This window comes from Rhinolophus hipposideros, assembly GCF_964194185.1.
Source record: "Rhinolophus hipposideros genome assembly, chromosome: 19".
NCBI lineage: Eukaryota > Metazoa > Chordata > Mammalia > Chiroptera > Rhinolophidae > Rhinolophus > Rhinolophus hipposideros.
The window spans coordinates 14,589,637-14,605,340 of record NC_138065.1 but is presented as its reverse complement, the minus strand read 5'-3'; the positions used below and the strand labels follow the sequence as shown (position 1 = coordinate 14,605,340).

The window sequence follows — 15,704 nt, the reverse complement described above, 5'->3', positions numbered from 1 at the left end:
GGGTGGAGAGGAAGGTGGTGAAAGAAGATAAGGAGAAAGTTAGAAAGATAACATGGTATAAACTTCTGTGCACATCTTATTAATTTTATGGTTTTATGGTGATCTCTATATAGATGAAAAATTTCCAAAGCACTGCATATACACCTCTGTGAAATAGATGGGGTTGGATAGGTGGGCAAAGATTGTCTCCATTTTGTAGAAGAAGCTGAGACTCAGAAGGTTAAGGGTCTCACTAAAGTAGTAGGTGGCATAGCTGAGACCAGAATACGGACCTTCTGCCACCTGGTCAGCCATTTCTCATGTTACCATGCTGTCAAAACATCAGACTCATAAGGAGCAGGCAACACTGTTCATTCTTAGACTGATCCTGAACAAGCCACTGAATTCAGTTCCTTTATACTTCTTGTATAAGAAGATAGATAATCCTACTCTGGATTATGGTGTATTTATTAGAAATTGAAATTACTTTGACATTTCAGATCCCCACATTCCTTCCAGCCAGCTCATGTAGTAGTCTCCTCCTGGCTCCCCATTTCTCCCACTTTGTCCTACAAAAACCATATTCTTTTATAGATCACACCATTCCTCAGTCCTTCTCTCTCCCTTCTGATATCCGTGATCTCCTGGCTGCTTAATTACCTTCTTTCTCCTACTCATTGATGACTTAGCTCCTAGCTCACAGTTTTTCTCTCTATCCCGTCTGTCATCATGTTTGGTGGTTTCAGCATCTGTGTGGGTGAGCTGTCCTTCTGGAGTGTCTTCACTGTATAGTCTCTCACTCTGGCTAATCTTACATGTGCCTAACGCCTCCAGCTCCTTAAACTACGTATCTCCAGCCACCTTTTCCTTTTCTTCATCTCAATTCCTACGCCCATGGTCACACACTTTCTTGCCACTAGAAATTTTACCAACTCCAAATTTTCGATGTAAAGTATTCCTCTCTCCTGCTACTACCTCTTCTGTTTCCAGCCCTCTTGGTCTACTACTCACTTAGCTATCCTGAACATTATCACTGTCTCACTCTCTCAGCCTCCACTTGCTTTCGTTTTCCTTTTTATTCAGCTAGATTCCATGATCCATGATTATCATAACTTTCAAAGTACTCCTTGCTCCTTTGTCCCTCTCTCCCTCCGTTGCCTTCCCCTGAATAATCCCTCCCCTGAATAATCCCTAACCTCAGTCAAACTCAACTCTCCTTTCTAGGTCTGCATCCTAGTTGTCGGACATTGCTGCAGAAGATCACACCACCAAGCCTAGCTGGCATTACTAAAGACATGCCCACCACCACCACCAATCATACTCTACTCCCTTTCCCTGTTTCCTTGAAATTCTGTTTCATACCTTCTTTCTCCTCATATCGCCACGCACCAGTCGTGCTCTCAGCTAATGATCTTGCTTTATCCTTTATTGAGAAAATAGAAGCCATTAAACTCTAATTCTCTCATCTTTCCATTACAGAATTTACAAGTCTTCCTATCTCTCCAGCCCTCTTGTCCTTTTTGCCTGCTTTTAACGATGAATGAAGGAAGTGTCCCTCTTCCTGTCAGAAATCAATCGTACTCTTAGGTTCTAGAATCTAAAGCTTGTCTATCAAGAGCTTTGCTCCTTGGATATTCTCCTCTCTTAATCATTTTTCCCTTTAATGAGCCATCCTCATTAACATATAAAGCAACAGCTCAGGCAATTTCTCGGCTCCAACCACTGTTGCATTTCTCAATTCTGCTTCCCTATACAATTTCTTAAAAGCTGTATGTGCCATCTCCATCTCCTCCCTGAAACTTTCAAGATAGTCAAGAGTGCCGTTTTGATGGAATCGGAAACCAGGTTGTAGAGTTCTATGAAAGAAGAGGTGATGAGGAAACCAGCACAGCAGGTGTGTAGGTCACACATTTGGTATTTTTAGCATTTAAAGAGAAAAAGAGTAGTAGTGGTCATACTGGGGTGAAGAGATAAGAATAAAATGAGGATATAGAATATATATTAGCCATTAGTGTGTATATATATGTATACAACAGTATATATATAATACACTGTTTTTCATTGAGACTGTGAGTTTTAGTATTATGCAGTTCTGGATTCAGTTCAGATTTCAGCTCTGCCCTTTACTAGCGACCTGATCTTGAAAATATCACTTAATTTCCCAGGCTTAAAATGGAAATATTGATCTCTAATAGGAGTTTTGAACATTAAATTAAATAATTTATATAAAACACTTAGCTTCTGCCTGGCACATAATAAGTTCTCAAATAATGAATGTTGTTAATATTACCATTATCATTATTATTCCCAGAAGAACACAGTAAGATTGAATGGCTGATTCTTAAAAGGCACTCAGCAACTAGCAAACAGCAGCATTTCAGAAAACATTAGCAAAGCTTTGAATTCTGATTTAAAGCTGGAACAAAGGCGGGAAGCATTCTACTCTTACAGGCCACCACCAGCAGGCACCCCTCGAAATGACAACACGACAAGTTGGAGGGAAACCTTCTAAACACTTGAGCACCGCTGGGAGGAAAGACACAAACTAGACGAACACAGCATATACCCACAGGCTTGGTATTGCTGAAGCACCTGCTTTTTGTTTCCATCTTCTCTACTCTGGTTTTTGCAATGCCAAAGTTTTGAATGTTAAAAATGATTTTTAGTCTGTGTCTGTATAAAGCAGCAATTTAATATCGGATATAATCCAATTTAGCGATCATTTTATTTAATGCTCTCCAAGTAGGAAATACTGGGCTAGGTGCTCTGGAGGATGCAGAGATTAGTAGAACATGGCTTCTCCTCTCAAGAGATCTTTTATAATCACAGAATTTCTTTTTCTTATGTTTAGGTTTTGATCAGTATGCAGCTGATGTCTGGTGACCCCTGTTTTAAAACGTAAGTTGATGTTCAGTAAGTGTGTTATTTATCTGAAAGTATAATAGTGATTTATGGGTTTAAATTTTTACATTCATATTTTATTGTGTACAGGTCAATACCAGTGAAGGGATGGTTCCTTTTCTAGGGAACTGACCTGACCCTCACGGAAGTTACTGTTACCTATTACCAGACAAGCTCTCCACACTCAATAATTTTAGCTCTATGTCTTTGGCCACCTTCAGGTTTTGGGTAAAATTATACACATTAAAATTTTTAATTTGACCTTTGTGGACAAATTTTCTTCAACAAATACCTATAAAGTACCTTCCCATGTCTAGGCCCTGTTCCAGACACAACAGAAACAGCAGGGGGAAAAATGATAGATACGGTCCCTGATATCTTGGAGCTTATATTTAAAAACAAACAACAAACTAACAAGTAAATGTATAATATAAAGATGGTAGTGAGTGCTTTGGAGAAAAATAAAGCAGGGTAGGAGGTCCATGGTGGGGGGAGTGCTGCTATTTTCTGTGGAGTAGTCAGAGAAGTCCTCCCTGGTAAAGATGTGAGACCTGAAGGAGGTGGGAAGCAGGCCATGCAGATATTGGGGAAAGAGCATTTGAGGTAGACGTAACAAAGACAAAAGCCTTGGGGGAGGAGTGTGTTTGACACACTCAAGTGACTGCCGGGAGACCAGTGTGTCTAGAACAGTAAAAGAGGGAGGAGAGTAATAGGAGAAGAGACCAGCTGATGAAGAGTTTTGTAGGCCATTGTAATAGTCTCAGAGGCCATTTCTAATGTGAGTGAGATTAAAAGGTACTGAAGGGTTTAGAGCAGAGGAATAAAATTACCTGACTGTGACGGCTAGCTAGGTAGGGGACCATCTGTGAGCGTGACAAAGGAAGCAAGGGCAGAAGTTGGTAGATAAGTTAGGCGGCTGTTTGATTCGTCCAAAGTTTTGGGCCTGAGTAACTAGAAGAATGGTTTTTCCATGTATTGAAATGAGAGAGCCTACAAGAGGAAGAGGTTGGGAGCTTGGGTGTTGATCGTATTAAGTTTGAGATCCCTATTTAACATCTATCCGGGCTTATCAAGCAGTCAGTTAGATATACAACTACAGCGTTCAGTGGGGAGCCCCAATTGGAGATACGTACTTGCTTGAAAATCATGACATCATCAGCACATAGATACTAGTTAAAGCCATGAGATACGATTAAATGACCAGTGGGAGTGAGTATAAATCAAAAAAGAAAAACAACAGACTGAGGTTTGGGACACTCCAGTATGCTAGGGGTTGAACAACCAGTGAGGTAGGAGGAAGAACCAAAAGAGAATACTGTCCTGAAAACCAAGTGAAGAACGTGTTTCAAAAAGGAGGGAGTAATAGACTGTCAGACACTACTGAAGTGGTCACGGAAAGTGGGCACTGAGGATTGACCTTTGGATTTTGCAGTATAGACACCGTTGGTGACTTTGACAAATACTTTGGTGGAATGCTTAGACTACAGCTTTATTGGAGTGGGTTAAGGAGGGTTTTGGAGGAGAAAAATTGGACAGTTGAGTACAATGGTTTCCTCCCTTATCCACAGTTTTGCTTTCTGCGGTTTCAGTTATCCACAGTCATCCGTGGTCCACAAATAGTAAATGGAAAATTCTAGAAATGAACAATTCCTAAGTTTTCAATTGCACACTGTTCTGAGTAGCGTGATGGAATCTCTCAGCATCCCTCTCTGTCCATGTGAATCGTCCCTTTGTCCAGCACATCTGCGCTGTATATGCTCCTCACCCGTTAGTCACTTAGTACCCTTCTCGGTTATCAGATCGACTGTCACGGTAGCACAGTGCTTATGGTCAAGTAACCCTGATTTTATTGTTATAAGTATTCTATTATTAGTTATTGTTGTTAATCTCATACAGTGCCTAATCTCAAACTTTATCATAGGTACGTAAGTGTAGTCAAAAATATAATATATCCATGGTTTCAGGCATCCCTGGGGATCTTGGCACATATCCCTCACAGACAAGGGAGGACTACTGTATCTGTATACTGATATGAATGGTCCAGTAGAGAGGGGGAAATGTGGTACAGAAGAGAAAGGGGACAATTGCTAGAACAGTGTTCTTGGATTGTTGAGAGATGGCTACAGACCCGCGTATGTGAGATGTGGAAGCATATAGACGTTATTTTAAAATTGGTGCTGGTTTCTTAGTGAAATAAAAAACAAGGTGGTCATTAAAGAGTAAGGATATGGGGTGCGGCCTGTTAGCTCAGTTGGTTAGAGCGCGGTGCTCTTAACAAGGTTGCCAGTTCGATTCCCTCATGGACCACATGGGCCACTGTGAGCTGTGCCTTCCACAACTAGATTGAAACAGCTACTTGAGTTGGATTCATGGGTCCTGGAAAAACACACTTAAAATAAACAAAAGTTTAAAAAAAAAAAAAGATAAAAGATGGAGGTGGTGTTTTGAAGAAAGAGGAAAAGATGTGTAAAAGGCTTCTCAGAGAGTGGGCGAGTGAACTGAATGGAAGAAAGCAGTAGGATTGCCTGTCAGCAATTGAAGACACTTAATAATGAAACGTGAAAGTTAATTAGATGTTATTTAAATATCTGAGAAAAATGTATTTAGAAAAGTAAAGAAAACATTACTTCCCTATGCATCAACTTCATGTTTTTAATAGCAACATCTGTGTAGTTCTCTACTCACATACTGTTTTGTAAACATGAAAATACATACTTTAATACAAATCTTTTATTGATTAAAACTATGCATTTTCCTCTAACTTAGCCTTCCTGTACTGTCTTCTCTCAAACCATAATTTCCTGGCTTCTTTATTTCCTGCTGTCTTGGGACTAAACAGTTTTTGATATACTATTTTTTATTTCTTGGGGGACAGTATGTTTTTCTAGTGGAATCAGTTTTGGGTGAAATGAGAAAATGAGCAGCAAAACTTAGTAGAAGAAAATGAATTTATCATTTCTTCTCAAAAACTTTTTATGAACAAATAGTCCCTTACTAGCCCTTCTTCTGCTATTTTATCTCTTTACTTGTGAAATTTAAATACTGAAAAGCTCAAAAATAGATCACTTTGTGTTCTGTATTATCTCCACAAATGTAATTCTGAGTTTATATTTATAGAAAAAGACTTTTATAACTTATTAGAATAAATAGACCTTACCTCAGCCCAAGATATATGAAAGTATTTCTCCGGAGAATCATACCCCCAATATTTGTTTTCTCTTTTCTTTGAATATCTGAAATTATGCATCTGTCAGTGGAAAAAGGGCAACTTTTAACATATCCATTCACTTGTACATACTAAGTATGGATTGAATAGGAAAAAGTAAATTATTTTTATCAACTTATATTTCAGTGTATGTAAATACGTAAAATCACAGTACTTTAGAGCTGAAAAGGATGTTGGAAGTTTTTCAGTTTGGTGATTTTTTTTTTCATAATATTTAGTCATAAGATTGTTTTTGGCTCAAATGTATTATAATCCCAGTATATGACAGTTTTCTATTGAGAGGCAAAAATGTGTGTACCCCCTGAAGTCCTTGATGGAGCTCCATGAAGTCAGTTCAGCAAGTGTTGGTATAATCCAAGTCCTCATTTTACAGATGAGGAAACTAAGGCACAGAGCACTAGAGTGACTTGACTGCGTATTTGTCTGTAAGACACAGATTTAAATAACTGCTGGAGAAGTTCATTCCATTTTCTGACTCTGTCTGTCTGTAAATTTTTCATGATATAAAATTTTTAGAAAATCTACTAGAGAAACTCTTGGTAAAGCCAATCCTTAGCATTTTCAGATTAAATTCTAGTTTTGGTATTTTATGAGCAGAAGATCTGTGGCATAGGCTGTATAATTTTTCCTGAAGCAAAGTTTATACTATGAGGCCAGTACTTTATGAAGAACAGCCAGTAAGTCAACCTCCAACCACCTAGTATCTCCAAGTCTGTTTTATAGTTCTCCACAACTCATCAAATATCCACCAACTCTTACAAAAGAATGAAACTGACTCTGAAAAGAAAGGCAACCACTAGTGCTGATAAAGGAAAAGAATATTTTGAGAGGAAAATTATATACTATACTGGCATTTGGTCATTTGGTGATAAAGCAGATCTAGGGATGATGTGACCCCTTGAATAGCTGTGGAGGATTTATATTCTAGAAGAAAGGAAATGACCATTTGTCAGCATGATTAAATGAATATTACAGTTTCCCAATTTGATTCTTGAAACAACTGTGTGATGTGAGTAGTAACCGTACCTGTAAGTGAGGACACTGAGGCTCATAAGTTAAAGAGCTGGTTTGTCCTGGTCCCAGGGTGTGCTCATTCATTCATACTTGTGCACTGATAGCTGCCATGTGCACACATTTACCAAAATGAGTAAGATCAACGCTGCCCTGAAGGATCCACTGCTTATGTGGGAAATGGACACACAACATATGATGTTACTGAGGCAGAGAGGACAGAGTCCCATCTATTTTTCCATGAAAGCCAGGAAAGTCTTCACTGAGGGGGTGACACTGAGCTAAGTTTGAAAAGATAAAATAGGAAAGTAGTAAGCAGGGGAGGCGGAGGGAGACAGAGAAAGAGAAAGCAGCTTACACAAGTTTATGGCATTGTTCAGGGCATGGACTATTTATAGAATACCAAGTAGGTGGTGTGGTCATTTTAGAAGGTCCTTTTTCATATACTGTTAACATTACTGTGAAATTAAAATAAAATAATCTCATTTCTTTTGTTCTTTAATTGAGCTACATTCAATAATTTCTGTAAGGGATATAAAACCATTTCCAGAACAAAAGGGGTAATAGAATAAAAGCTGGCACGTGATAGGCACTCAGTGATTATTTATGCAACACGACTGAGTTGTTTAGGGAGACTTAGGAGAGCTGCCAAGGCACAGCTAACATTTTAGATTCTAAATTTGCCTTAATATCAATCCCCATGGTTGATGAATTTTCTCCATCATGCTTAATTGCCCCAATATTAGAGCAGTTAGTGTTGCGGATGGCTGAAATTATCAAGGGTTGGAGTTCTTCAAGTTTTCTGAGACTGCAGAACAAGGGCTGCCAAACTGAAGATATTGCTAAGAGTATCCTGACTGTGGAGTCAGGCCGGACAGGAAAGAGCGGAGCCAGAGGGAGACTGATAGAGAAGGAGAAAGGGAAGAGGCCTCAGGCTAGGAGGTCTGAAGGGTCGGAAAACGGGTCTAAGAGTTGGAGGGACAGAGACGCTGTAATCAGGCCATCTGTCAAAGGAAAACCAGAGGAGCTGCCATTAAAATGATAAGAATTGGGTCAGGCAGGCATGAGCCACCATCAGTGATTAATGACTATGACTATCGACTCCATTCTTTGCAGGTGTATTTAATGTTAGTTTTTCTTATACATTGAATGCAGGTTTTTTCACCAAGCTGTTTTATATTACAGCAGGTCCTCAAATAACATTGTTTCATTATTACATTGATGAGCTACCTTAGGAACTTAACTCTTTTTTTTTGCCTTTTTTAAATTTTTATTATTATTATTTTATTTATTTATTTATTTATTTTTATTAGTTTCAGGTGCACAAGACAAAGTAATATGTAGACATTTATCATTTATATCCCTCACACTGTGTGGACTCCCCTCCCCCCATCCACTATCCCTCTGACATCGCTCTGAGCCGTTACATTTCCACTGTCTCTATTCCTAATGCTGTACTCCACTTTTTGTAGGTATATACATACACGTATATACATATATATATAAAATTATAGTTGGCATTCATTATTGTTCAGCTTCAGGTGTACAGTGCAGTGATCAGGCATCTACATCATCCCTGAGGTGGTCTCCCAAATGGGACACGTGTCCATTGGATACCCTACAAAACCTTTACATTATTGATTACGTTCCCCAAATTAATTTTCAAGACCCCGTGGCCATCTTGTGGTTACCGACTGTTTTCTAATCCCCTCACCTTCCCCCTTACCCCCCCCCGCCCATCTAGCAACTCTCAGTTTTTCCTCTTTGTCTCCAAAACTTTTTCTGATTAGTTCATTCACTTATTCTTTTCTTTAGATTCCGCATATAAGTGAGATCACATGGTATTTGTCTTTCTCTATCTGACTTATTTCACTTAACATAATGTTCTCTAGGTCCATCCATGTTGTTGCAAATGGTAAGATTTCTTTCTTCTTTATAGCTGCGTAATACTCCATTGTATAAATGTACCACAGTTTCTTAATCCAGTCGTCTACCAATGGGCATTTCGGTTGTTTCCATGTCTTGGCTATTGTGTATAGTGCTGCAATAAACATAGGAGATTTTTGAATTGGAGTTTGGATTTCTCCAGATAGATACCTAGGAGTGGAATTACTGGATCATAAGGTAGTTCCATTTTCAGATTTTTGAGATACCTCCATACTGTTTTCCATAGTGGCTGCACCAATCTGCAATCCCACCAACAGTGCACAAGCGAGGAACTTAACTCTTGTTTATATCAATTAGCTTAGGGCAAAACTGGTCTTGTTTGTACCTTACTTGTCTTAAAGTCACAGAACCTATTAACAATGTTAAGTGAGGACTTACTGTATTTAAAATGTAGCTTTTGATAATCGAAGAGGTAGGTCTAGGCCAGACTACAAAGGGCCTGATAGTACCATTCTAAGGAGTTTGAGCTTTATCGCTAAGGAGCTAGTGTAGTATTAAAATCAGAGAGGAACTTGTTCATATGCACATTTCAGAAAGACCACAGCAACAGTAGCATAGAATGGAGGTAGGCAGACTACGTAGCTAAGAGACTCTTGTAGTCATCCAGGAAAAGGTACAAAGGCCAAACTAATTAGTGGAAGCAGAGGAGAGATGGTAAATAAGAAAAATATTAGGCGAGAATCTGTGGAATTTGGAAATTGGATGTGGAGAAATGGGAGTAGGAAGGAGACAGGCAATATCTAGGGTTCTAGTTTTGGTGACTTCATGGATTGTGGCGGCACTCAACAGAGATGAGGAATACAAGAAGAAAGAAGATAAGTTTAGTTGGGGATATGTGACTTTGATTTACTTGCAGGACAAATACTTGAAAATTTCTCAATAGGACATGGAATTTTGGAAATTAGAAGATCCTGAGATATAAAGAAATTAAATAGGTTTAATGACAATCTTAAATGTCTATATCCTCAAGGACCTGAATCAGCTTCATGATTCCTTTGATCATCTTCCTATTTTATCTCAGGTCACCGAGGAATAGTCTCTAGGAAAATGTGGTTTTCCCCAGGAAGATCAACCTCAAAAGGTTAGGGATGTTTTATTTTAAAAAAATAAAATTTCTATTAGAACTCCAACTTGCCCCTCCCTTTTTCACAGCTTCCACATGAAGATAGAAGCCTACTTCCATCACGTACTTCTAGAGAATCCAGCCCAAAACGCAAATCTAAACAACTGAGGTTCTTTATAGACTCTCCCTGGGGCAAGTGAACCATTTACAGAGAAGAAAGTAGACAAGAAAATCATGGACAGTATTTAAGAAGTTAGTGACACCAACAAGAGCACATAGGCACTGAGGCAAGAGGTATTCCCTTCCAACTTCAGATGCAGAAGGACTTGGAGCTGCCTCCTCCACCTCTCAGACGCCTCTCTGCCTGGTCTGAGCGTAGAGTTGACAGTTGAAGCACCCTCCACTGTTAGTTCTGGGAGCACACTGAGTCTTTCTCTCTTTTCCAGACTCCCTTTCTAGTCTCACATTTTTTGTTGTATAAAAAACTCCCACCGTGAATTTCATTCAAGTTTTGAGGATGCTCATACATCATTCGTTGATATTTATTAACTTTCCCCCTCAAAGAGGTAGCATTACAGGCACCTTACCAAAGTTGTGTACTGACTACACAACCAATCTAACTATATTTCTAACTTTCAGATTCACCCATATACCAAATTCTGATCCTTAGAAATGTGTATTTACAGGCCTCCTTCTACATCAATGTCTATACCAATTGCTGGTGAATCTGAATCTCTGGAAGAAGATAGAAAAGGTGGAGAGACTCTCAAAATCCATCTTGGAATAGCAGGTATGGATGTGTAGTTTATTGTTTGTTTGTTTGTTTGTTTTAATTTGTGAGAAACAGTGCCACTTGATGTCTTAAAAGTTTCCCATTATTCCCTCCCAGATTTAAAATTCCATAGATATATGACTTGAAGTGGACCAATGAGTATCAGCAGAGTTTTGATTATGCAGTTTTTGGTTAAGCCAATGCTTCGTTTTATTGAAGTGTTATGTTTGTTCTGACTGATTAAAAGCTAAATGTTGCAGTGACACCCCCACACCACTGTCTGCTTCTACTTCCCACACGTTACAACAGGATACTGCATGATTAGGATCAGTGAATCCTTCCTGTACTTTTAACCTTTCATTAGATTGTTCTCTTTAGTATGTAAATATTCTGAATTTTTTCTCATATTGAAAGAAAAAAAACCAACCACAATAACGCATTAATTAGCCCTACATCTTTCTCTGGCTACTGCTCTTCTGTGGGTTATTGCTCTCTTTCCCTTCCCTCTTTCTCACACTTTTTATAGCCAAATTTCCAGAAAGAATGTACTGCCCATTTATTCCTAAACACCTATGCAGTCTGGCTTCTAGGTTCATCTTCTTTCACCTTTCTCTTAAACGTGGATGTTTCACAGGCCTGTCGCTTTGCTCACTCTCCCTGGACAATGTCATTTGTCTTCCTGGAGTTAACTGTCACATAAATGTACATGTGATCATGTCAATATGAGTTAAATACTTTCCATTTACACATTTGTGTTGCCTCCACACCTCCTTCCTGAACTCCAGGCACATGTTTCCAAATGCTTTTTGGAAAGGTCCACTTCATGTCACATCTTATACTGACATCCATCTGTTTATCTTTCTCCTCAGCTCATTCTTCATGATCAGGTCTTATTTGTCTTTCTGTGTCTCCAGCATAATGCCCCGGCCACAGTAGAAATTCAATGAATATTCAGTGAATGGGTGTCCTCAGGTGTGTCCATTGCATGTATCCAGCACATGTCTTCCTAACTCTTCCTCTTGTATTTTCTATCTCAGTAATCCTGGCACACACTTCTACTTAGTGACTGCGTCCTGTCATGTGTGCCTGCTAAACGTCTCTCCCTTTGAGCTGGATTATTATGAAAACCCTCACCCCGTTTCTCCTGTTGCCAACGTGATCTTCCCAAAATGTGTATCTCATCATGTCACACCCTTGCTTAAAGCCACTGAATTCTTTCCTTCTTTAAACTCACAGAAGGTCCTTCATTAGCAGGCACCTGCTCACCTCTCTTTTCCCTTCAGTCTACACCACTACCCTATTGGCCAGTTTACCAGATGATTTCCTTATCTACAAACAAGCCATGTTGTTCTCTGTGCTTTTCCCCCAGCTAATCTAGCTGAGGAATTCCTAGATATTGATAAATACCTGGAGTTAACCTCTTCTGTGGGTCTTTCCCCACTATCAGGTAGTGTTCAATGCACTTGTGTTTTGGAGCTCTACCAGAGTAGCCTCTTTTTGGTGCTTGTACGTATTTTAGTATTTGCCACATTGTATTATAACTGCTTCTACTTCTAAACTCTGAGCATATATTTTTTGTCTTACTTATTTTGTACCCCCTGTGTACGGTGTTGGTCACCTGACTTGGTAAGAGGTTAATAAATATTTACTGAATGAATAAATTTTGTAAACCAATAGATAAATGGATGAATTAAGATCTGAGCCAACCATGGGAGTACAGTTAGTCCTGTATAATTCTTGATATGAACCAAGTCTTTGAGTTCAGACTTTGTTGGTCCAGTTGCGTTCAGTATCATTTATACACTGCTGCCATAATTGCTGTTACTCAGGTGGTTTCCTTTCTAAATGAAAAACAGTTCGTTTCCAAATATTTTACCCTAATGAAAATGGTCACAGTTCCGTATTCTTTGGAAGAAGCCTGGTTCTGGAAATACATAACTGTCATCTGAATGTGCACATTATCAGGGAACTGCTAGAAATGACTTTGACACTGCTTTCTTTTAAATACATTTACTTTGAAACTAAATACTATAATCAGTTTCTTAAGAATCTGTGCTTTCAGTGCTGTATTCCATGCTGTGTTGACTTAAACCACAGATATTTGGCCAAATTATAGCCTAGCACTAGCAACACTAATGTTAAAGTAACAAAGTGCTCTTTAGTTTACTGCTGTCATCGATTTTTTGAGAGCAAGATTTCCTTTAAAAACCTGACAATTTTGTGGAATTTATAAGAATACACCTGACTCATTTTTATTAGAAATACCGAACAATAAAAACTGAAATAGTTTTCAGATAGAGTGCTGTTAAATCTTATTGAAAGAAAGTACTGCAGGTCTGGCATCAGCAGCCACAGTAGGGGACGCTGTGAGAGCAGCAAGATGGCGGCATTAGCCGTGGGGGAGTCCAGGGAGCCCCATCTGTACTGAGCACCACCGGGAGGCCTCCTTCGAGGCCAAGCACAGAGCATCCTGGAACTAGGGTCTCTCCTGGTGAAGACTGGACAAGCTGCACAGCTTGCAGGACTCCTGAAGTACGTATGAACCTTCTGTCAGCAAGGCTAAAGCAGCTCGGCTTATCCGATCTCTTCTCGATCTGTTTCTTAATATGGAAGCAGCTACAGGGCAGCAGGTCGGCTTGTGTTTAGAGTGCATTCAATGGGACAAATCAGAGAAAAGAACTTTCTTACACCAAGCTTTGGAAATAAGCCTGGTGTCTTTGTACTTTGATACCAAAAGGTACCAGGAAGCATTGCATTTGGGTTCTCAGCTGCTGCAGGAGTTAAAAAAGATGACAAAGCCCTTTTGGTGGAAATACAGCTTTTAGAAAGTAAAACATACCATGCCCTGAGCAACTTGCAGAAAGTCCACGCTGCCTTATCTCTGAGTGAACCACAGCAAAGACCATCTGCTGCCCCCCCAAATTGCAAGCCACCTTGGGTATGCATGCACTCAGGTATTACCCATGCAGCAGAGAGGGTTGGAAAACTGCATCCTCACATTTCCATGAGGTATTTGAAGGTTGTGACTCTACGATAGCCCCAAAGCCATTTCTGAAGTACATGTCTCTGAAGTACATGTTACGGTGCAAAATCATGCCTGGCACCCCAGAAGATGCCCAAGCTTTGGTGAACAGGAGGCTCGCACTTCAGGATGTGGGAGGCAGACAGAAGCATTAAGATGTGTGGCCCAGGCTAGCAAGAACAGACACTGGCAGATTTTGAAAAGGCCCTGACAGATTACCGGGCAGAGCTACGGGATGACGCAACCATCAGAACACACTTGGCTGAGTTGTGTAGTAACTTACTGGAACAGGATCGGATCCGAGTCACTGAGCCTTTTTCCCAAGTACAGATCGAACACATATCGAGCCTCATCAAACTTTCCAAGGCCGATGTGGAAAAGAAATTATCACAGATGATTCTTGATAAGAAGTTCATGGGGTCTTGGGCTAGGGGGAGGGTGTCCTGGTTACTTTTTATGAACCCCCAGTAGATAAAACTTACGAAGCTGCTCTGGAAACAATTCAGAACAGGAGTGAAGTTGTGGATTCGCTCCACAACAAAGCCAAGAACCTAATGTGCGTTGGATCTGTGGCAATCTTTTGGAGAGTGTGTGTGGCATGAGACTGAAACCTTTGGGGAAAATGCTAGGAGACTCTTTTTCCTTTTTGTTCTGCTTTTCCCTCTGAAAGCTTTTAAATCCTCATTCAGTGCATCTGGATTCCAGCTAACGAGTGTGCCAGTTTGTGTGTAATCTTTACTGGCCCAACTTGGAAGTGGGGGCATTGCTTTAAAAAAAGAAGAAGGAAAAGGTTATTCTAAAAACAAAGGAAGACGGCCTACACTACCTAACACTGTGCTCTCTGCCTCCTGTGAGAGGGCCACCACGCCAGGCCCTCTTTAGAGTTGGGTGTTTTCTTGACCATCAAAGCAACGACTTTTTATTCTGTTTGTACTGAACCAAAACAAACAACTGTGTTCAGACTGCTGTTTTCTTTTTTATTTGAAATGAGGTGTTCCAGTGTTCTTTCCCATCATATCCACCTACCCTCCCCTCCAACAAATTGCTCCGACACGTTCACCGAAGATCAGCCACAGCCGCACAGCAGCAGCAACACCTGCAGGGCCCTGCTCCAACCTGTGAAGGAATGGGGACCAGGCCAGGAGCTAGTGTCACCATGGCCACACAGGGAGCAGTGTGGGCCCTCAGGGAGCCTGCATGTGGCTCTTTTTCACATAGTAAACTACATTAGACATCAGTGTTTTAATTACTCCTCTCCTGCTCCTCTCTCCCTTCTCTTTCCCCTCTATCAACCCGGAGACGGACCATCACATCTGTCTTCCTCCTTCTCCCCACCCAAAGGACTCAGACTACCTGAAATCCATTAGCTTTTCTGACTGGCCCACTCCTCCTCTTCTGCTGTCAGATGGCTTTATTCCTTTTTTTAACAATGAACATTGGAAATGAGACTGTAGGGTGTGATTTGATGGGTTTTTGTTTTAATTTTTGTTGTTGGGTTTTCAAGCAAGCTCTCCCTCCCAGGAATCTTCTTTATTTAGCTCTTAGAAATTGAACAGATGGGCGGTAGAGCAGTGCTTCAGCATGCCTTGTTTTCTGATGAGGTTACATAACCAGGCTTTAATGCCACTGGGCACGTCAGCTTCTGCACCTCGACTGGGCTCGGCTCTATTTTCTTTTTCTTTTTAAAGGGATACTTTTTTTTCCCCCCTAAACTTTTATTTATTTTTCAAGTGTGTTTTCCCAGGACCCATCAGCTCCAAGTCAAGTAGTTGTTTCAATCTAG

The 15,704-nt window shown here is 40.1% G+C and overlaps 1 protein-coding gene and 1 pseudogene across 3 annotated transcripts in view; both read left to right on the top strand.

Annotated features, from left to right (window-relative positions):
- The window catches only part of EEIG2 (EEIG family member 2), a 70,714-nt gene that overhangs the window by 42,249 nt on the left and 12,761 nt on the right, over positions 1 to 15,704 (top strand). For both annotated transcript variants that reach the window (XM_081026608.1, XM_081026607.1), the window contains exons 5-6: positions 2,831 to 2,877; positions 10,814 to 10,917. In XM_081026608.1, coding sequence (XP_080882734.1) covers positions 2,831 to 2,877; positions 10,814 to 10,917 — 151 coding nt within the window. The remainder of the gene's footprint in view (positions 1 to 2,830; positions 2,878 to 10,813; positions 10,918 to 15,704) is intronic.
- LOC308487217 (26S proteasome non-ATPase regulatory subunit 11-like) lies at positions 11,055 to 14,523 on the top strand (annotated as a pseudogene). The gene is made up of 2 exons: positions 11,055 to 11,124; positions 13,353 to 14,523. The product of its transcript is annotated as a 26S proteasome non-ATPase regulatory subunit 11-like (transcript).